The sequence below is a fragment of the Lytechinus pictus genome, chromosome 5 (assembly GCF_037042905.1).
Source record: "Lytechinus pictus isolate F3 Inbred chromosome 5, Lp3.0, whole genome shotgun sequence".
Taxonomy (NCBI): Eukaryota; Metazoa; Echinodermata; class Echinoidea; order Temnopleuroida; family Toxopneustidae; genus Lytechinus; species Lytechinus pictus.
This window is the reverse complement of record NC_087249.1, coordinates 25,489,241-25,511,275: the sequence shown is the minus strand read 5'-3', so window position 1 is coordinate 25,511,275 and position 22,035 is coordinate 25,489,241. Positions and strand designations below refer to the sequence as shown.

Sequence of the window (22,035 nt, the reverse complement as noted above, 5' to 3'; positions counted from 1 at the left end):
GAGGTAATAATGGCAGAGGTAATAATGGCAGAGGTAAAAATAGCAGAGGTAAAAATGGCAGAGGTAAAAATGGCAGAGGTAATAATGGCAGAAGTAAAAAAAAGTACCTTTGCCATTTTTACCTCTGCCATTGTTAACGAAATGGACAAATGGAGAAAAAAAAATACATATTTCCATCTAGAGCGTGGGCGTGGTAGGCGTATAAATTATGATGTCGAAATATAAATAGATACTGGTAGGTGTAATGCTTTATGATTAAATTAAAACATCAACAGCTTACTTATGTTGTTAGTGGTGTGAAACCCATATGGTACAATCTTAACAAGGGCAAGTAGTCGAGACATAATTCAACAGCCAAAGATTGTCTCAACCATTTTACAATGACACTACAATGTCATTCTTCTGTTATAGCATTACGCACATATTATTATATAGTAATTAAATGTATATGATAAATATAATAAATATATCATATGATTTTAACTGAAAATGAATTCGAAAGGAAAATTTTTTTCTGATCATTGGATACCCTTCGTTGTTTTCAAGGTCACAAAGGTAGTCAAAGTTTATAGTCATAAAAAAGGGTCATGAAAGAAAACGAGTCATTTAGATATTCGTTTGTTTGAATTCTTATAAATTATACTTGACAGTTAAGTAACTGTGATCACAGATGGCAAAGACATCAGATAGTGATTTCGAAAAAGTGAAAAAAAAATTGTAAATATTTCTCTTCCCTCAATTGTAATTAGGTAATGGGTCACTGTACTGTTGTCATCCTATACAAACGAGTATTTATCATAATTTGTATCTTGAGTTTGAAAACGATTTTCGAACATGTTAACACCCCTTCCTTTCTCTCGCTCAATCTCTCTCTCTCTATTTATTTCCCACATCTTCCTCTTTATAAATTCTTGCAATTTGTCCCCCTTATTTCCCTGTTCCACTCTTTCTCCTTCTTATTGATAGATTAATCAAAATGATGAAAACAAATTCCATACATCTATACTTGATCGTATCCAGTTGCTGATATTACAACCTAATGATTTCCCTTTCAGTACTGTCATCATGAAGAGAGAAAGAGAAGTGGGATAGATTAGGAAAGTTGGGGAATTAATTAATTTACCCGCTCTCTCATTTAATTTCTTTTTAATAGCATCATGTCTTTCGTTTCCCTTTTCAGTCCTCACCTCTGAAAAAAGTACGATGCGCAACATAAATCACAGTGTGTAATCACGCCGCGATGACGTCAACACGTCCTGAATGAATGATGCAAATTGGCTTTATGCCTGATTCATAATTATTTTCAATTTACAACTAACATTTTTAATACATGCTCATGTTGGGTTGCCGTGTTTACAATTTCATTTCATTTCATTTCATTTCGTTTATTTCCATTTTCAACAATTACAGTTTATTTTGTACATTTTAACATATAAATAACAAAACATAAAACATATTTCAAGTATTCCTGTACAAAAATTATATTCAAGATTATTACATATCAGGTTGGAAATGGAGGAGGCTGCTAAAAAGCGGAGCTTGTTGAGGAAGTGTTTAATGTTTTTTTTTTCTCAAGGATCATGTTGATATCATATAAAAACACAAACTTGTTTATAATTGATATCATGATAGGCAAGTAATATAAGAGCATGCTCAGCGCATGAGCGTAGTCGATGTATATAAATATCATCCGTATATGTGACACCGTTATGGAAAAGAAATCGATATTTGTCGATTAGTATCTAATTATTTCCTTGTCGTTTCTCACCTCAATAATAGAGGAGAAAACTTATCTTAAAACCATGCGCTGATCCGAGGCGGGGGCACCTGGGTGAATCGCCAGTGCACTTCCTCCTGAATAGAAGGCAATGCATGAGCCCCGCCATCGGGATTCAAGATTACATTCTTTTTTTGTATTTTGCTTGAAATATTTCTGGGAAGACATGTAAAGAGGACAATATTATTTTCGTATGATGATATTCTACCCAGACTAACTATCGGCTATCGGTTTCGGAATTTATGATGGTCTACAAATACATCGAATCAACAATTAGCAAGAAATGATAATCGCTAAAGTAATTTTTGTTGATGCTGGTTGAATATTCGAAACTAGTATTTTCTTTATACTGCGTAATAAATTTAATGGCCGTAAGCAGCGGAGGGGGGGGGGGGCTTACAGTTTTTATTGAAATTGTTTAGAAATTTCACTAAAAGTGTCCACGAAATCCTACTGTTTCACCTTAAAAAATGCAGAAAGCATCCCCATGACAAAACTCGGTTGCTTCACTCACTCGCTTCCGAGTTTTTTGTTATATGCGTCCCCCCCCCCCTCCGACAAAATTTTCTGCGTACGGCCACGGTTCTCAGCACAAAAGAAACACAATTTCCAAGGAAGAAAGGGAAAAATGATATTAAAGAGGATATAAACCAGGATGTAAAAGTGGTTGATACTTCCTATGTATGTCCTCCTATATCACTGTTTAGCGAATATTAGTTGATAAGCGAGTTATCATCCGTAATGTCATTGTGAATAGAGGATTCTTCATGAGCAGTAGCCCAAGTGTCCAGAAGTGAAATAGAGATAGAGTGTGTGAGAAAGATAAATGAGAAGAAAAAAGGAACGAAGAGAGTGAAAGAGGGAGAGGGGGAGTGAACAAAATAAAATGACATTTTGATAACATTTTCCCATTTCTGCCTTTTTCACATCGAACGTTCGTTTCTAATTAAGTCTTTCTGATCGTGGCGACTGTATTATTAAAGGTAAATAAAGTCATTACTGCATGCCGAACACTGTTAAAAATAATTTAAACAACGCTGTTTACTATGTGAATCGCACAGTAGTTGTTTCATTTTAAACAAGTGTTTAAAATATTCAACAACAAAATTTAAATTCAAATTATCAATAATTTAAGCATGGTTGATTACGATTTCAAAGACTTGTTTCAACTGTTTTAACAACTACTGTGCGATTCACTTAGCAAACAGAGTTGTTTAAATCATTTTTAACAGTGTATTATAAGAAGAAATCACTTCTTAAAGAGAGTCTATCTCCAACAAAAAGTTTATTAGAATAATAAGGGAAATCAAACACAATACTAAAAAAACATTATAAGTGAACCTTGGGCGGTGTACAAATAAGAGAGACGATGATGTCATACACAATAAAAATAAAAAAAATCTTACTTATGTAGAAATATGGTTGTAACTTATGTTTATTATTTTCTACTCACCGAAGATAATTTGTCCAAATTTCCGAAACTCCAGAAAGAAAAACAAGGACAAGTGTTATGATTGATACTGCAGATGAAAATTATGATTTGAATGTACCAATCATGATAAGTAAACTGAAAATTCCAAAGCCTGTCGTAAAGATCACATAAAAATGCGAAATGAGTTTTTAAGCACTGTACCAGGTGGAATGCTCGATGTAATAGCAAGTATCTTATGCTTTTAATACTCAAGAGTGTTTTTTTTTTCCAACTGAATGGTGCATTGGAATCATCATCCCAATCTATAAGAACAAAGGTCAAGATACAAACCCTGAAAATTATCGGGGTATCACATCATTAAGTTGTTTTGGGAAACTTTTTACCTTTATCGTAAATTAAAGAATTACCCAATATTTTGAGGATGGAGAACTGATTGGTGAAGAATTATAATGATGCAAATTGTTTAGACCCCCCCCAAAAAAAAAAAAAAAAAATAAATAAATAAACAATAAGAGTGAAGAAAGAATGTCATTGTACAGAATGTAGAAGAGATAAACTTATTTATACTCCCGGTTTATACTCGTAGTGGTAGAGTAGTTAAACAGTCAGAAAGGCTAGGCATGTGAAGATTTACGATGTTATGTACTGTCATAATTACATCCATGTATATATAACCATTGTAAATATGTCATTTTGTTATGCTCTCATTCCTCGAGAGGAGGTCAATAGAGTTAATAAATCTTATCTTACGAATCCAAGAACGATAAAACATTCTAGTTGATGAATGATGAAGAAGAAATATATCACATAAACACATAAATCTATCACAACTGTGTTTTAAGAGCAAGTGTCAGATTAATCGATAATGTTGAAAAAAATGACATCAGAAAATCGGTGACCAAGTCCAGAAATAATGTTCATTGGTTGATCTAATAAATGCAGTGGTAGCACCAGGATTTTTAAACAAGAGGGAAAATACGGGGAAAGTCGGACATTAATTACTTGTTTGTCTGTTTCGCAAAATCGAGAGCGAAGCACGAGCAAAAAATTTTAATATCGGCCCAACTGACTTGAAAAAGAACCTTGTCGGACTGTTTGCAGTGACTCGTGATGATGATATCTCACCAAATAAATAATGCGTGCGCGTAGCGCGATCTGATTTTGTTTATAACTTGATGATAACTGGATGTTCTATGCACTTTTTGTAACGACGGACAGGATGGGTATCTAACTAATTAATAATTGATGTGAGCGCGTAGCGCAAGCTGAAAATTGTAGATTTTCAGTTTTTTGTAGTCATGAACATTGCAAGATGGGTATCTCGCTTAAAAGAAATAATTAGAACTCGAATCGCGAGAAAATTATTTATGCATATTGACTTGAACACTGGGTTTTTAAGCTGCATGTTATTCTATTGAACAGATCATTTATTTATCTGAATCAAAATCCACTGCCAGCACGAAGCGCGAGCGACATTTTCAATTATATACATGTATAATGACCTGAAAGATTTACGTTAGTGTCTAAAATGATTATTGGGAGCTAACAGTTCATGGATAATAACATTTTTCAAAATTTGAAGAGTGAAAATGCTGTTTTGGAGCACTTTACAGCTTGAATGCTTATGACAGTATTTTTTTTTATACATTTTTTATTTCAGTTTTCAAAATGTCTTGAGGGGCAAGTGAGGGACAACGATCCTGACAAATGCCCCCGTGCCCCCCCCCCCCCCCCCCCCCCATCTAGGTGCCGCCACTGAATAAATGACATGGAATAACGCTACACACTGATTGGTTTAAGCATGTTCACCAAACTAAGGTAATCACAGTGTGATTGTCATGCGGTGAGATGAAGATAAAAAAAGCACGAGGAATGTTAAAAACGGGGTCGAGAATGTCTGCACATCCCTAAAAAAAATGATCTTAGACAAAATAAACAGAGTGAAACGAGCTAAGTTGTCTGACCTTTTGGTACAGTTCGATATAAACAAAGTCTTGTTTTCAAGAAAGTTTTTGTGATCAAATACTTATAAAACGGCAGGTAACTACATTTGTTTTAAAATATCAATATTTTCCCCGCCAGTCTCATTTCACTTTTCATTTCATTTATTCATTTCCATTTCCATACAGTTACAAAATTATCATAAACAATGCTATTGTTAACAGAATATAGGCCCCCTACAGAAGTAAAAGAATATACATAAGTTTCATACAAAAATGGAGGAGGTTTCTGAGAAGTAAGGCTTGTAGTTTGCAACCCTTTCAAATAGAAAAATACAAAATTATTCGTAAAATGTCATATAATGTAAAGTATAATGCACAAGTAAATTGTACTTTTACTGCTCCATGAACATGTGAAATCACTGTTATTGTAACTAATGGTTCAACCGAACGCTTAATTATCAAATGTAAAAAGTGACATATTTCAAGAATATAAAATAGGAAATGCATGGCATCATTTCTCTCTTTCTTTCTTATACGAATCACCCATGTTGTTCAATGTTCATATAACTGAAATTAATGGAAGTCTTGAAAATTTCATAACTTTAATTTTAAGTAAAAATTAAGATTGATTTTCATGCTATAGCTACGAAAGACCCACGCCAGTACCGAACCTATATCTCATACAAATTTGAAATCAAATTTTACCTACGCAGGCTACACTCGACAAAGTAATACTCTGGTCACAACCAACGTTTCAATTACTGACTCGAACCATCTGCACATGTTATTATTGATTTGTTGAATGTTATGTCTGCTGTCTCAGACATTTTGAAAGTGTGCCAAAATAATTCACAAAGCTTGGAATTTTACCAAATTAACCACAGGGACAAACGTAGCTGAGGTGTATAGATCAATACACCTGCAGTCACGTGAAACGCAACGTTCAGAAAAAAGCCCAGCGGGGGAGGGGGGGGGCACTTTACTGATTATACAATATATTCATTTGAATTGACCCGTATGAAAAAAATGTCATTAGGTCTTCATCTCTTGTATTTTCCTTCAATATTATAGATAAGCTGTTAATATTGAAAACATCTAAGAAAAGAATTGTAAAATTTCATTCACCCTCACGAATAATGATGGGTGAAATCTGTTTATGTTTGTGTATCTTCCCCGAATAGAAAAAACAACAAATTTCATGCCATCAGCAATAAAAACAAATGAACAGGATTTTGCAAGAATTCATCCATAAAATCAATGTTGCGAATTTTCGAAGTTGAATTGCAACTGAACTGGCACAAATCCGCCAGAATTCATTAACAAAAATCAAAGTAGAAGTAGTATTAGTAGTATTAGTAGTAGTAGTAGTCGTAGAAGTCGTAGTAGTAGAAGTAGTAGTAGTGGAAGTAGTAGTAGTAGTAGGAGTAGTAATAGTAGTAGTAATAGTATAGTAGTAGCAGTTGTAGCAGTAGTAGTAGCAGCAGCAGTAGTAATAGTAGTAGTAGTAGTAGTAGTAGTAGTAGTAGTAGTAGTAGTAGTAGTAGTAGTAGTAGTTGTAGTAGTAGTAGTAGTAGTAGCAGTAGTAGTATAATAGTAGTAGATGTAGCAGCAGTAGAAGTAGTAGTAGTAGTAGTAGTAGTAGTAGTAGTAGTAGTAGTAGTAGTAGTAGTAGTAGTAGTAGTAGTAGTAGTAGTAGTAGTAGTATGTAGCTGCAGTAGTAGTAGTAGTAGTAGTGGTAGTAGTGGTAGTAGTGGTGGTAGTAGTGGTAGTAGTAGGTGTTGTTGTGCAGCAGTAGATGTAGTAGTATTTTATTACTTTCGATTTCACACTAAATATGTTGTAATTCCCTTGCCCCTTACCCCTGCAGTCCTCTCTCAGTATACCTGTTGATAGGATGACATCATTATCTCGTTTTTAGATGGGGTACATTATACTGTCATCACGTGAGCAGATACTCCCCTTTACTTGCATTAGTCATTACTGAGTCAGAATAGTCCACTCTGGAGAAAGTGTAACATCATTTTACACTTGTCTAATAGAATTGATGTTCTTGAATCAACATTAAGCCCCCAAAAAGGTTTCGTTGGAATGAGGGGATGTTTAAGGGTCTCCCAACTTAATTCAAGAGTGAAAATGAAATTGTTCAGGGAGCAATTAATTGCTGTTATTGTTGTTCTTATCGCATCATTATGATTATTATTAACAATTATATTGTGGTGATCATGATTTTGAAAATAATCATTGTCATTGCTATTATCATCATTATTTTTTTTATAATAGTAATAATAATAATGATTATTATTATTATTAGTAGTAGTAGTAGTAGTATTAGTAGTAGTAGTAGTAGTATTAGTAGTAGTAGTAGTAGTAGTAGTAGTAGTAGTAGTAGTAGTAGTAGTAGTAGTAGTAGTAGTAGTAGTAGTAGTAGTAGTAGTAGGTAGTAGTAGTAATAGTAGTAGTAGTGGTGGCGGTGGTGGTAATAGAAGTAGTAGTAGTAGTAGTATTTTAATTATCATCATCATTTTCATCCTCATCATTATTTTTATCCTTTCTATTTTTTATTATCAAGAGTTGTAGTAACAGTACTCGTATTAGTACTATACATGCATTATATTTTTGTTCACTTTAGTTTGCCTTTACATTCATTGGGATTTTTTTCTGGGTTCGAATACAATTTTGCAGATCATTATTTTCAGAGGGTCGCCAAAAGTTCACGATCTTGGAGGTAGCCCTATGATAAATGATTAATATCATATCATTATGTCTGCGGTAAGCCAAAGAACAATGAGTAATTAATATGATGGAGTCTGTTGGATAGTAACACCCTTATACTTTGTACCCCCTTTCCTCTAGGTGTCAATTCTTAATATAATATTATCGTGTTCAACACCCCTCATAGATTCAAAACAACTAAAATGATAAAAGATGATGAATAATCAAGTGTGAACGGAAAATACAAGTCTAGCCTTTTACCAATGTTCTTCATTTTTTTTTTTGGGGGGGGGGGTACATTTTGATTTATTAATAGGTTGAAAAAAAACCCAAATAGTTTCTATTTCGTACCGATGTGATTTGATTGTTTCATGTTGAAAATTGGAAGTATGATAGGCTATAAGTTACACGAAAATTGATAGAAATAGATATTTTCTATAATTATTATGAGAATACGTTTTTTTCATTATCAATATTTTGTTTACGAGCAGTTTTGTCTCAGAGGATCTACTTTCTTCCTTGTATAAAGTTGTTATGAATATACACACACACTCTCTCCCTCTCTCTTCTTTCCTCTCTATCTTCACTCAATTTTTAATCATCTTAAAATAGATGAAAGAATGGATGAAAAAAATATACGTATAAATGAATAATCCAACAAAACGGAATTACAAAAAAATGTACATTTGAATTAAACTGAATAATTCAAATACCGTTAACTGTCCATAGATTCGACTTAGAAAATGCATTACTTATCAAATTATATCATGTGTTAAAAGGACGGAAGTATATCCAATATTTATGTGTTTAATGATGTTCCCATCATTTTCATCACCTAACACCTTTCGATTCCGATCATTCTCTCTCTTAATTATCATCTTTCTCTCCCGCTCTCCCAACATCCGTCTTCACTAATCCTCTGTCGATAATATTACACAAGAAAATTTGGCATTTATCCAGTATACATAACAAAAGAAGGAATATTTTCCCACCACAAATATCATTACTCGGCAGAAATGTGTATTGTGAGTGCACAGCAGACCAATACATATAACGCATTGGACCTGTGCGTTATGTATCCTTGGACTTCAGTTTAATTTATTGAATGTCTGGATGATGGACTATGCAGCCACAGGGAGTCGAAGTCATGGGATTGGATACTGGCCTATACACACCCAAGAATACGGACCCTGAAAATTCAGACTATGAATAATGTGCCCACAATGAATTATTGCGTATAGAAACTGTGAAATAATTGGGGGGGGGGAATCCTCGTGATTTTTCTTTCTTCACCAAGTAAAGAACGTGCACGCTAGAATGCCTAAAACTAAAACCATTTAAATCTATTTGATGTCTGATAAAACAAAAGAATTGGTGTATTGAGCCAAACATTGTGAAGGTGCTAAACATGGTGTATGACGCAAAATTTCTTTTAAGTCGCAAGGGAGCGAAGTGATATTAAAGCGAGCAGAAATTCGGACCCTCTTAAAACGAAAAGTTAATTGTGTGATAGATTTTCACAATAGATATAGAATTTTTTTTCAAATTTCACCCTTTTCCTTTCCTTTCTTTCTTTTTCTCATTTTTTTCTTGGTGCACTGAGTACATTTTTATAGGCCACGCCCCCCCCTTTCTTATCTAAAGAGTGATGCAGACAAAATTATTTGCTTAATCGAACAATGCTCAATCAATCGACTTTTAATGTGTGAAGTCAGGGGAGCGAGTGTTTCATCAATATATTCATCCGACAAGTTGTTAGATCTGACAACTTTCCTTGATTTTCATTGGCTGAGAAGCACTGTTACGACGATAAATGTCGGGTAAAATAGGACATGTCGGATAAGATATCAGACGAGTCATTTACCCAGAGCAAAAAAAAACCTTCATTCTCCCCACTCCCCCCCCCCCCTTCTACAAAATCATTGACATTTCACAGGGCCCTGGGAACGATTTTTTTTTCACTGGGGGTGCTGGGGCCCGTTTCATAAAGGACTAGCAACTGTTGTAACTTTGCCATTACGGCAACTACCACGGTAACCTTAATTTTGATTGGCTGCTGAGCCCTGTTTCCATGGTAGTTGCCATAATGGCAAAGTTACAACAGTTGCAAGTTCTTTATGAAACGGGCCTGTGATGTAAATTTGACAAGCAAAAAAAAAAGGATTTTCACAACAAAGTGAACATTATTCCAGTACCGAGAAATTTGACAAGCAAGCAAGCAAAACAAAAAAGAAGAAAAACAAACCCAGGGTTTTACTACAAGATATAGGTCATTTTGCTTTCATTTGTAATTTTTTAACACCAACCAGAATTCCTGGGGGTGCTGCCTTTGGAGAATAATACACGAAGCACCCCCGCTTTCCAGGGTCATGACATGTCATACGTCATAGACACGAGGTGCTTGGCATGGGGTTCTTGTTAGTACGGGGGAAGGCAACCCCACCAGAGAATATTTAACAAGCAAAGACTTTTTTTTTAATCAGTAAATTCTCACATATGAATAACGTAATAAAAACAATTATGTTGTCAGGTGGCCACTATTGATTTTTGTTTATTGAAGTGGGAGTGGATTTTTCAATCCTATTCCTTTGTATTTACCATGTAACCATTGTGCAACTTGGGTACATGATTCAAATGATTATCATCACAGGAGTCCAATATCAACTATATATCAGTGTCATTGTGCATTCAGTCATATAATATTCAATGGTATGTGATCTAGATTAAATTTGCATCAATGAGTTTTATTGTCCCTCTCTCTTCGTTTTATCAAAAATTTTCCCTTTTACTCCATTTTGTCGCCCTTTTTATACTTTATTCTATATCCTTTCCTTTTAACCTATTTCCACTCCATCCTCTTACCCCCCCCCCCCCCTCCTCTTGCTTACTACTGTCTCATTCTCATTTTCCCTGCTCTTTTCATCGATTCTTGTTTGCATTTTAGGAACCATCTCCTGCATCCTCTGTATACCACTGTTATTCTCAAACAAACTTTCTCTTTCTTGAACTATTCCCTTGCAATTATGCCCACATTTACTTCTAGCTTCAACATTCTTTGTGTTCATATCTTTCCTTCACTCTCTGCAACTTTTCTTCCTCTCTCACTTTTCAATTTCCTCTCCTATTTCAATAAAACAAAAATGAAATTCATCTAAGTTCATACAAAACCAAATAGCACATGTAATTAAAGCAACATTCAGAAAAAAAGAAAAAAAAACTTTTGTAAATGGGGGTAAATTCCATATGAAATAATCCGACTACTTTTCTGCCACAAGATTTCAATGAACACTTCACAGACTCCCACTAAAATATAAAATAAAGAATCTGCAGTTGGAAAATACATACACAATTAACACATTTATTGCACTTTGATCTTTACAATTTCATATACTGCAGTTTCAAAAATTAATATTTAAAACCAACATGATCAGTGACAAAATAATTTCAATCAATTTTCATATATCAATATCCCTACTTCTTTCAATAATAGATTTTCAGTCCAATAATACCGCCTGAAATTAAAGAGTAAAAATATATCACATCTGGGCCCCGTCTTATAGAGAGTTGCGAACTTGCGACTGATCCGATCAACCATAATTATGGATGGCCATCAACATCAACATCTAAAATGCAAATTTGTTCAAACATTTTCTAGATATGATGTATATTCATACATTCATTGTTCTCTTGAAGATTCAGTGTGATTCTCTTTGTTTACTAAGGAGATTGTGCAAATTTCCTGTAGAAAAAATTATGGAATGGATGGATTTCCATACAGTTGAGATTGATCGGATCAATCGTAACTCTTTGTAAGACAGGACCCAGAGCATATAGATAGAGATAAGTGTATATGTACCCAGAATATAAATGGTTTAGTAGGGGCAGCATTTCTCTCACACACACGATTGATAGTATTCTAGAAAATTATCATGATCTTCAAGCAAGGTTTGGAACCAGAAGTACAAAGGAAATACAAGTACTCCGTTATTACAAGACATCTTCGTTATATACCCCCCATACATGTAGTTGCATGGTGATATGACTTCAATGCCCTGTGCTTCAAAGAGTTGCGATTGATCCAATCAACCACAACTATGGAAAGCCAGCAATGTCATCAAATAAAATGTTTTATGTGTTCAAAATATCTTCTAAATAAATATGAAGTATATTCATACATGCATCGCTGTCTTGACAAACCAGTGTACCTGTTTACTTAAAGAGGGACATTGTGCCAATTTCCTATAGGGAAAATTATGACATTAATGGATTTTCATAATGTTCAGATAGATCTAATCAATCATAACCATTCGTAAGATGGGACCCAGGTGTCTTTATAGAATCATTAAGCACTTTTAGAATCATACGTCCACATAGACGACTGGTACGAGATGGCATCATTTTATGGCCTGCCATATGCATCAGGTCTTCACCCTCGCCGACTATCAGAATTGAGAACCTTGCCACCTCCATTCTGCCATTCCCCTAAATCACATTCGACGTGCACGTGAGTGACGTCATTTTAACCACTCAAGCTCAGCATGAAGATCAATTGCAATGGATATTTCCCTTATAAACCACAGTTATCGGTGACTTTTCGCGAAATTAATGTAAGTTGTACGATGCAATATGTTTATCATATTTGAAATTGCTTTCTGAACTCAAAAATATTTATCGCTATATCTCCTAACTCGATTAAAAAGGAATTAAGGCAAGTGAAAGAGCAAGTGTGCATAAGTTGCACCTTCGCATCACCCGACCAGGTCGTGACCCGATGGTATGCCAGATCTTACGGGTCGGGCAGCGTGTCATGACCCGCTTGTTATCACACTGTTTCATGTGGACGTACGTACAAGTACAAGTAGAGTGAAATCTAAAATATTTGTATCTGTAGCGAACATAGACAGACAACGTTGATATCGACTGATATGCTGTTCTCGACTATAGTTCGCTCATTCTAAAACCTGCCATACATGTGATACAAATCAAATGTAGTAGGAGTTAATTAATAACATATTTATCAAGACACAGGTTTATGCAAGATTTTAATACAATGAATGGAAGAAGTCTGAAATAAAGTAGTGTTAAAGTCTGAATGATTTAAGTACTATCAACAAAATTACAAAAACTGCTGCTAAAGGAAGGGGAGGCAGCCAATTCAGAACCCTCCTAGATCTACCACTTATAAAACTAAAGCTTATCCTCTCTGTCAATCTGGCCTTAAAAAGAGCAAGCTTAGTCCAATAATCACAGGACTAAATTATGTTCAATATAAATCAAAGCTGTGGTAATGCAAACTTTCATGAAAAAAAAAACATTGTTAAATTTTTGCATATTTTGGAATGAAAAGTAAATAATGTTTTCCTCCACATTAAGACAATGTACCCTGCTACAATGAATTTGTTTTTAATGTCTGAACGTTCTGAAAAATAAAATCAAGGGAATTGCTATGATCATTTGCTTCGTTGAAGAAATCCTAGGACAATGGGCACTGTATTCTAATGAACCAAGTGGCATTTTTAAAATGACAATAATTCCCTACTCTCTATCTCCACCTACAATGCCTATCCCTCTTTCCCAAAAGAAACCTGATGGTTATGATACTATCTGTATCCCTGGTGAAATAACAAATTACCTTGTGATATATTTCATAATTATATGATCTGATTTTATTTCAAATAATTTTATAGAGAGGCATTTTCACTGCAGACATAAATAATTTCAAATATATGTAAATAAGTTTTACTTAGTGAATGAAATAGAAACAGACACTGTAGAAGTGAGGTCTAGCATAACGTAAGGTTAATCAATCATTACTATGTGAATATCAAATTCCATACACAGTTGCCATTCGTTCATCTGCTCTGATAATACTGCATATAAGTAAACCAAATATGGTCTTATATTCATGTTCCCAGAAACCACTGAACAGGATATATATCCCATCGGTTGGCACAAAGTTGGCTAAAAGCCAGATATACGCAAGCATGGAATGGGTTTTCCACACCCCATACTGTGTGGGCGATCTGTAAAGATCACCTACAGCAACTCTCGCTGGCACACCCTAATATATTCTCTCATTTATTTTCTCACTGCACTGCATCATGGGAAATCAGTGTTCCATCTGGTACAAGGAGAGCTATCTGCAATGCATTGTGGGTAAGATCTTCAAGTTGGGCACCTTCAATCCTGTCATGATGGTACCGAGTATTTCTTCAGCCAGTGCTGCATAGCAAACAGGGTTCCTGTACTGAGCCTCTCTATATCATCACCAGTAGGTGGCGCTCTTTGGTAAAAGACTCTGGTAGGTATTTGGTCACAGGTTGACTTCCCAGTGGTGGGATCCACAATATGTCCTCTGTGATGGAGTAAGCAGAGGGGGGTAACAAAATATTTATTCTGAAACAGATTCATTTATTTAATTTTGGCAGCATAAACGCAACAATGTGTGTTTTCACCAGAGCATCATAATTCCACAGGGAATGAGTTACCAGTGGTTGTACATTCAGCAACATTGGTTTCAGTGACTCATGACTGATGTTGCTCTATTAGAATTGATGATAAATGATTAACTTCTGAAACTTAAAAATTCCATAAAATTTGATAACAATTTTTTTCTATAATATTCAGATTATTCCACAGCGGAAACCTTATTATAAATGTAGCGATATAAATACTACTATTATCATCATCATTAGAGCGTTGTGGCCCAGTGGATTAGTCTTGGGACTTTGAAACATTGGGTCACGGCAGAAATTTTAATTCCTTGAAATGTTTGTGCACTGTACTCCAAGCACATTAAGACGTATCATGAAATATATACTTTACAATCTGATTATCATCATCATCATCATCATTTATTATTATTATCATCATAATCATCATCATCATCACCTACATATTCATCAATACAAAGATCTTCATAATGCACTTTCTTTCATCTAATCCAAATGTCCAAATATATGAATTTCTTAGACTGACGAGACTTACACATTTCTAAAATTATTACACTTCTAAAATTATTACCTTAATTTTTCAGGAATCTCACTCAGTATGGCCTTCCTTTTCACTCTGTCTTCTTCCTCAGACAGCTGTGTCAAAGCTCTTACTATAGACTCCTCTAACCAGGCTGCAGCACCAACTTCATCAGAACTCAGCCTAAGTTCTGTGTCTAGCTGCTGGTGTGTTTTGGATGAAGTGACTGATTGATAGACTACAATGTGGTGTTTCTTGGGTAAACCCCTAGATAGCAATGGTGGATAGACAGACTGCATGGGGTTGGAAGGGAAAATGTAAGAGCCATAATACAATACTTATCATACACAGAAGTAGCATAATATGAACTGAAATTCTTACACATGTACTATAGCAAACAATATTTTTATCATCAATACTGTACATAAAAAAAATTTCTACAGTAAAGCAGACCATGTACGATTGGGTTAAAAAGAGCTATTGTTACTGCATTCATGTTTACTTGTATTTCACTGGAATGTGAATTAACATATATTTACAACATATTCGTATTTTTATATTATTTTGTACCCAATTAAAGGATTCTAATAAATCATTATCACTCCCCAATTTGACTTTCTATTCCAAATTTTTATAAAAATTTTAACTCGATCAATGCAATATCATGTGTGAAGATTAAATAAACTATTCTCTTCATACGTGCATGTGCATGGATGAAGCAAAATTCTGAATGATGCACCCCCTCCCTATCTGAGATACTTGTAGTCTACCTCCTCCCAAAAGATTATTTATAATTGATAAAGAAATTAACCATTACAAGAATATTCATGTTTGCTTACCTCCCATAAGGCAACCATCTTTGGATTACATTCCTTTGGGTCTACTTCAAGTCCTGTTTCTTCACATAACTCTCTCAAGCCAGCTTCAACTAGCTAGAGATAGTAGGTAGAGAAGATAATAATTAATCATATATCTACACATTAATAGACTGGTTCAAACATACTTCCATAATTCCTTAAAAAAAAGCTGTGAGCACTGGAATTAGTAGACCTGGGCCCCGTCTTACAAAGAGTTACAATTAATTTTTTTTTTCGACAGGAGATTTGCAAAATGTCCTTCGTAAACGAAGGAGAACACACCGAATTGTCAAGAAATCAATGAATTTATGGATGGATATACATTCATATCTCAAATTTTTTTTTAAACTAACATGCATTTTATATGTTGACTTTGCTGGCTTTCCATAATTGCGATGGATTGGACCAATCGCAACTCTTTGTAAGACGGGGCCCTACTAGCTGGGGTGCCGTAAGAGGGTCTTGAACACCAAACATAGGGGACATGCGCTATACGAATACCCTATATAAGATAGTTTTCATTATTATAGTTTGGTTTGGAAATCCTACAGATCAATTAATTCTTTACTTTTAAAGCACCATGCACACCGAGCCAGCCTGAGCCTGAATTAGAATATAAAATGAATTCCACCGCCTTTTTCAAAATATCTCCAATACATCTGTGTCCACGACTCCTCGGCACAACAAATTATGAATAGTGAAATTATTGATAATAATCATTAAAAAAAAATAATTTGGGTATTTGGACAGTATCATGAACTGGGGTTTCATTTAACCTCTGGTCTGAGGTTATGGTTTGACTATGGGTAGCCAATTATGAGACAAATCTTTAGCAGCACAGGTTTATTTTTTAAGCTCATTTCTTACTCAGGTCATCCATAACTGACTTGAAATAATAAGTGAATCAGATTTTTCTTTGCCACTGTAGCAAAATGAAAGAGCACAGTGAGCATAAGAAACATAACATGTTAAGTTAAACTTATTTTGGGGTTCCCATAATTTTAGCATGGAGTTAGACCATGGCCTAAGTTCAACCTGTCTTCAGAATAAGGGGCTATGCATTTGAATTAAGAGGTGAATACATGGTTATTGAAAAAGTTGATGTCTGAAGTGACTCACCGTTTCTCCTTGTTCTACATGACCACCTGGAGGAACCCAAATCCCTGGAAAGATACGAAGGTGAGAGGCTCTTCTGGTCAAGAGGAGGTACCGGTCAGATGACCAGAGAAGAGTGACCACTCCACAGTCTACACCACGGTCAAGCACCTCCTTTGGTATGTGAGTAGCATCGCTGGACACCAAGTTATGGCAAGGGCAGAATGATGGGTGCTGGGGAGCATAGTAATTTATATTTTAACACAGTGGCCCGTATTCTTACCTCGGGTTTAAATTAAACCTTGATCTAACTCTGTGCTAAAATTACGGAAAGCTAAAAATGTCAAAATTGTATTTACATGGTATACTTCTTATGTTTACTGGGATCATTCCTTATCCTTTAGTGGTGAAGACATCTATCTTATTTATCCTTCCAGGACAGTTAAGAATGACTTGAGAGTCAAATGGGCTGATACTATGAACCTCTACTGAATGTCTTGTGAGACACAAACGTTCCCCTCTCACCACAATTTTCTTTTTTGGAGTTTTGATAACGATCTGAAAATCAGTTTGAATAGAATCCAATAAAATAACCCCCAAAGTGTTTACATGTATAAATCAAAATTGGTGCCAAATGATTGTGGTTGGAAAAGTGTGAATGCTGAGAAATTTAATTGACAAAACAAGCATGGCATTCTAGCTAGATGTTGTCAGATCTTTTTCCAAGCAATAATAATAATACACTTTCCCACATGTTTTTTGCTGTGTTGGTGATCTTCAGTTCAGTGTGGTCATTTTCAGCTCAGATTTCACAGAGTCAGATTTTGTAAATAAACCAGATCTAGATCTACCATGATATGGTGACATTTAACCTAGATTTCGAAAACTTTCTCATGAAATTATCGATCGCTACAACTTATTTCATACACCTTTAAGAAAGTGAAGAAATGAAAAAACGCTTACTTTGAGTACAACAGTTTCCTCTCCTTCACTTGGATTTGAGATTATAAGACGGTTGTCTTCTAAAGTACACCTGACTGAGGCCTCCAATCCACTATGACCCAAAGAATCTAGGATACACTGAAAACAATTTGACAACTACTTAACTATCAATCACATTAAAACAAGACTTCTTTGCAATTGACCATTAGAAAAACCAGATATCTTATGACAAGCACATGCCATTTCCATTTTATGTTTTGTCTCTTTATTATGTAATAAAAACATACTCTCATAGCTGCAGGCCATTTGAGTAGCAAAATAAAACAGGGTATTTACTTCCCTTTAAGAATGCTGAATAATTCAATAATCTAATTACTTAGAATTAGAGATATGGGAAAAAGTTCCTTTTCTGACAACCACCCTAACCCTAATATATATATCTTTTTTCACTTTGGGTAACTGTCGCAAAAGGAACTTTTCCCCGAGACAAGCTTTGATCCCATTTTCATCTTTGCTTTCTTAGCCCTCTCCTTGAACCTGTGCAATGAGCATTTTTTTAATACTATATGATTCAGCCAAATTGGTCCTTATTGTCAAATATGTAAAAATGAAATATTGTATAATTCAAACAATAAAAAACAAAAGAAATAGTCAGTGAAGTACATCATTGACTGTCTCATTTAGATCTACATGTCACTGAATTGTGCATAGGCCTATATCTCCTCATTAGTATATGATGGTGGTCCCCAAGTCTGCGCACCTAAAGATATGAGTTAAGATTTAATATGAATTTTTTCTTATTTCACAAAATCTTTCAGTAAATATTATTCCTTATATTATTATAAGTGTACCAAATATCTCATAAAAATTTGAAAGAAAACCAATTTTCTTGGAAAAAACCTCGGGCAGTCATTTTCAGATTGCAAAAAATTGGTACCCTATGTCTGTGCACCCATTTACTTTGCACACCATTGAGGGATTTTGAAGAGAAAGGCTGCATTTTAAGGCCTTCACATGAAATCTCCAATATTCATTATTTTTCCACCATTTTAAGTTGGATTTTTAAATGAATATCTGTCTATGTATTACATGTGTAAAGTTTGTTTGTTGCATCTTCTTTTACTAGAATTGCGCAGATATGCGTGTGCGCAGACTTGGGGGAACTTGCCATACTAATACTAACCTCGCACTAACCCAGGGAGCAGCTCGGAGCCCAGGACTTGTCCGTGTAACACTAGGCAGACATGGGAACTCTCCAAAATGGGGTAGAATGGGGTCGCAATAGCACTCCAAATAAAAGGGAAAAAAATAAATTATGCACTTACCTCGATTATATGGATGAAGGTCTATCATGACACAGAATCCTGACATCGAGGCACAAACTGGAACCCTTGAAAAAAAGGAAAAGTTAGACCTCCATGTCGCATTCGTTCTTGGTATCGATCGGCCATTTTTTTTTCAATTTTGAAAGAAGGAGAACGAACGAGACAGAACTTTTCCTTTTTTTTTGAGGGTCCAGTTTGTGCCTCCAAGACCAAGTCTGTGTCGCGATAGACCTTCATCCATATAATCGAGATAAGTGCATAATTAATTTTTTCCCCTTTTATTTTGAGTGCTATTGCGACCCCATTCTAGCCCATTTTGGAGAGTATCCTCTGCCTAATATTACACAGATGAGTCCTGGGCTGGAGCGGGCCGTAGCTCCCTGGGTTAACCTCACACTAGCACGACTAGTATGGTTGGAACTACCCCTTATCGACCACCTAATCTTCTAAGTATCGTATCTGCGAAAATATTCATCAATTTTACCCAGTTTTCGTCTCATTTGTGCAGAAAATTGAGCAGATCAGATTCCCATGTTTTGCTCGGCGACTCCGATTCAATCCGCGTTATATCGACGAACAACGAATACGACGATTTTACATTTGCTCATTTGCACCCGTCTTTTGAAACCGACCACCCGCATTACGCTAAGTTTACGGCCGATTCTTGTAGCGGTGGCGAAATATTTTTACTCTTCAAAATCAGTTTTATGATGTCAACATGCTAAATTATCGTCTCACTACTTCCACTGCGAGTCCGGCACATGATTTGACGATTGACGTCGGATATTTGTTCTAAAGCTGTTTTCTATCGGATTTCTTGATTTTTCAGCGGGGTTTGGGTCTGGTCAATACAATTTTGATTAATTATACTAAATTTTTACTTTTTGTTGCTTTTTTTTTTCTCGTAAAATCGATTCTTGCCATTTCTATGGACACTGCGCCTACTAGCCCGCGCGTATCGTTTGTAATATGCAATAATTTTAACGCGCGCAAGGTGGTCAGTTTCAAAAGAGGTGGTCGATATGTGGTAGTCTCACCATACTAGTAGTGTGAGTGATCAGTTTTCACTCATTCAATCATCGACACTGCACTGACCGTTTACTTTTGTGAAAAATAAGCACAACTTTAAAACGTCATAATTTCTTATTTTATATCCGATCTTGATGAAATTTTTCAGTGTTATGGGCATGCCGTGTTATGCTAGTTTGATTTTCCTCTATTTATTCAAATCAAAATTTTTCTGGGGTGGACTTGACCTTTAGAAGTATTTCTAATGTCCAACATCATTAAATTTAAAGTCAGTTAGTGGGACTACAGTAGTCTATCTTTCTGCAAGGCCCAGGCCCAGGGAAGGAAATATAATGTTCATTATGATAAAATCCACTTACTTCCTCAAAAACAGCTCTTTCCACAACTCCTCTTGTTAAATGACGAAGATATACAAGAATTCTCTCAGGTAATCGCAAATTGGCCATTTAACTTAGTCTGTAGGCGAAGGTCGGAATTCAACTTCAACTTTTTGATACTTCTTGCAGGCATACCATTGCAGAATCATCGTGAGCAGCTGATTGGTTTCTCTTATTGTTTTACAAGAGCGCCGGCTACGTTGAAATTTTAAACGGACACTGAATCATACCTTCGCGGGGAGATTTTTTTTAATTCATATTTTTTTTTTTTAAGAAAGAAACATTAATAAGAAACGACAACAAATTAATGTTACAATACATCAAGTCAACCATCCAACTTTTTTCTGTGTGAACGGCCTAAAAAAAAATCCAAAATCGACAGTGGGTGATTTCAAGTCCGGAGTTGTTGGTGTTGGAATCTGGATTGCTTCCCCTAGCTCCAAAACTATTCTTAGTTTGTAAACCTGATCCAGATCACACTATTGACATCTCAACAACTAGTGAGTGACTTCTCAGGACCGTTATTCAATTTTAGGTTTGGTTAAACTCGTGTTAAAATTGACCTAACACCAACACCAAAAGGTCAGCACTGAACTTGAAATCACCCAGTGTTACGGCGGGGGGCACCTTTTTCTGCCCCCCCCCCCCCCAAAAAAAATGACAAGCAAGGGGAGTGGGCGTCATCATTCCAATGAAAATTAATGTTATAAAACGAATGTCTTTCCATTTATCAGATCATTAACAGGGTTTCGAATGATTCCCTTCTGGTTAAAAAGAGGTCCACCCCGGGTCCACCCAAAAATAGAGTATCGGGCTTTAGGCCTATAGTGACGGCAAAAGAGGATTGTTAAATTAAAAGGTCTTTCGGTATATTACTTTTTCTTTCGATTTGTATTTTGTACAACAATTAATGTAATTCTATCTCCTGTTTATGATTTTGTTTTGTTAGTTTCCTGTTCTTTGGGGATATTATTTCTAAGTAGGCCTATACATAATTTTATCACCTGCACTCACCCGCATGCACGCACTTGCACTTCCCTTTTTACCATAAATGATTTCAATTTTCTTCCTAAACGAGTTTCTATTTATCAATATTTTATATTTCGTGACATCATTTTGTCAAAATATAATTCATGATGGTTTTTACGTAACCCCCCCTCTCCTGGCTGCTATTGCTTCAAGCACTTTTGTGCTTTTAATACTATAGCTGGCCCCTGAAGCAATGAATACCTATTTTGCAATGAATATCTAACCAACAACTAAATCAGTCGTCAATCCATTTTTTTTAGTTCTTGGAGGGCAAAACTTGAATAAACATAATTTCATATAATAAAATAACAATGAACAAGTGTGGATATGATAATTATATAAAGTTTTGCTCATTGAATATTCATAAAGTCATGCATAAAACTGTTTCTCCAAAATAATGCTCATCCTTAATTTCATAACTTCGTTATTCTTTGTCGGCGATTTTTAATTCAAATTTTTAGGGTCTTGTTTGACTGATTTTTGTTTATCTATTCAAATCATATTATTTTCAGCTTGGCGTAACCCTTTAAGCCTATATTTACAGA

At 35.2% G+C, this 22,035-nt stretch overlaps 1 protein-coding gene across 1 annotated transcript; it reads right to left on the bottom strand.

The window, feature by feature from the left end:
- Nucleotides 1-11,175: 11,175 nt before the first annotated feature.
- Nucleotides 11,176-20,633, bottom strand: LOC135154271 (nucleoside diphosphate-linked moiety X motif 17-like). The gene is made up of 6 exons (XM_064100104.1): nucleotides 20,444-20,633; nucleotides 17,752-17,868; nucleotides 16,813-17,022; nucleotides 15,676-15,768; nucleotides 14,888-15,129; nucleotides 11,176-14,219 (listed from the first exon to the last, which is right to left on the bottom strand). The coding sequence occupies exons 1-6, from the start codon at nucleotides 20,528-20,530 to the stop codon at nucleotides 14,054-14,056; spliced, it is 915 nt and encodes a 304-aa protein (XP_063956174.1). The 5' UTR covers nucleotides 20,531-20,633; the 3' UTR covers nucleotides 11,176-14,053.
- Between the last annotated feature and the right edge of the window lie 1,402 nt (nucleotides 20,634-22,035).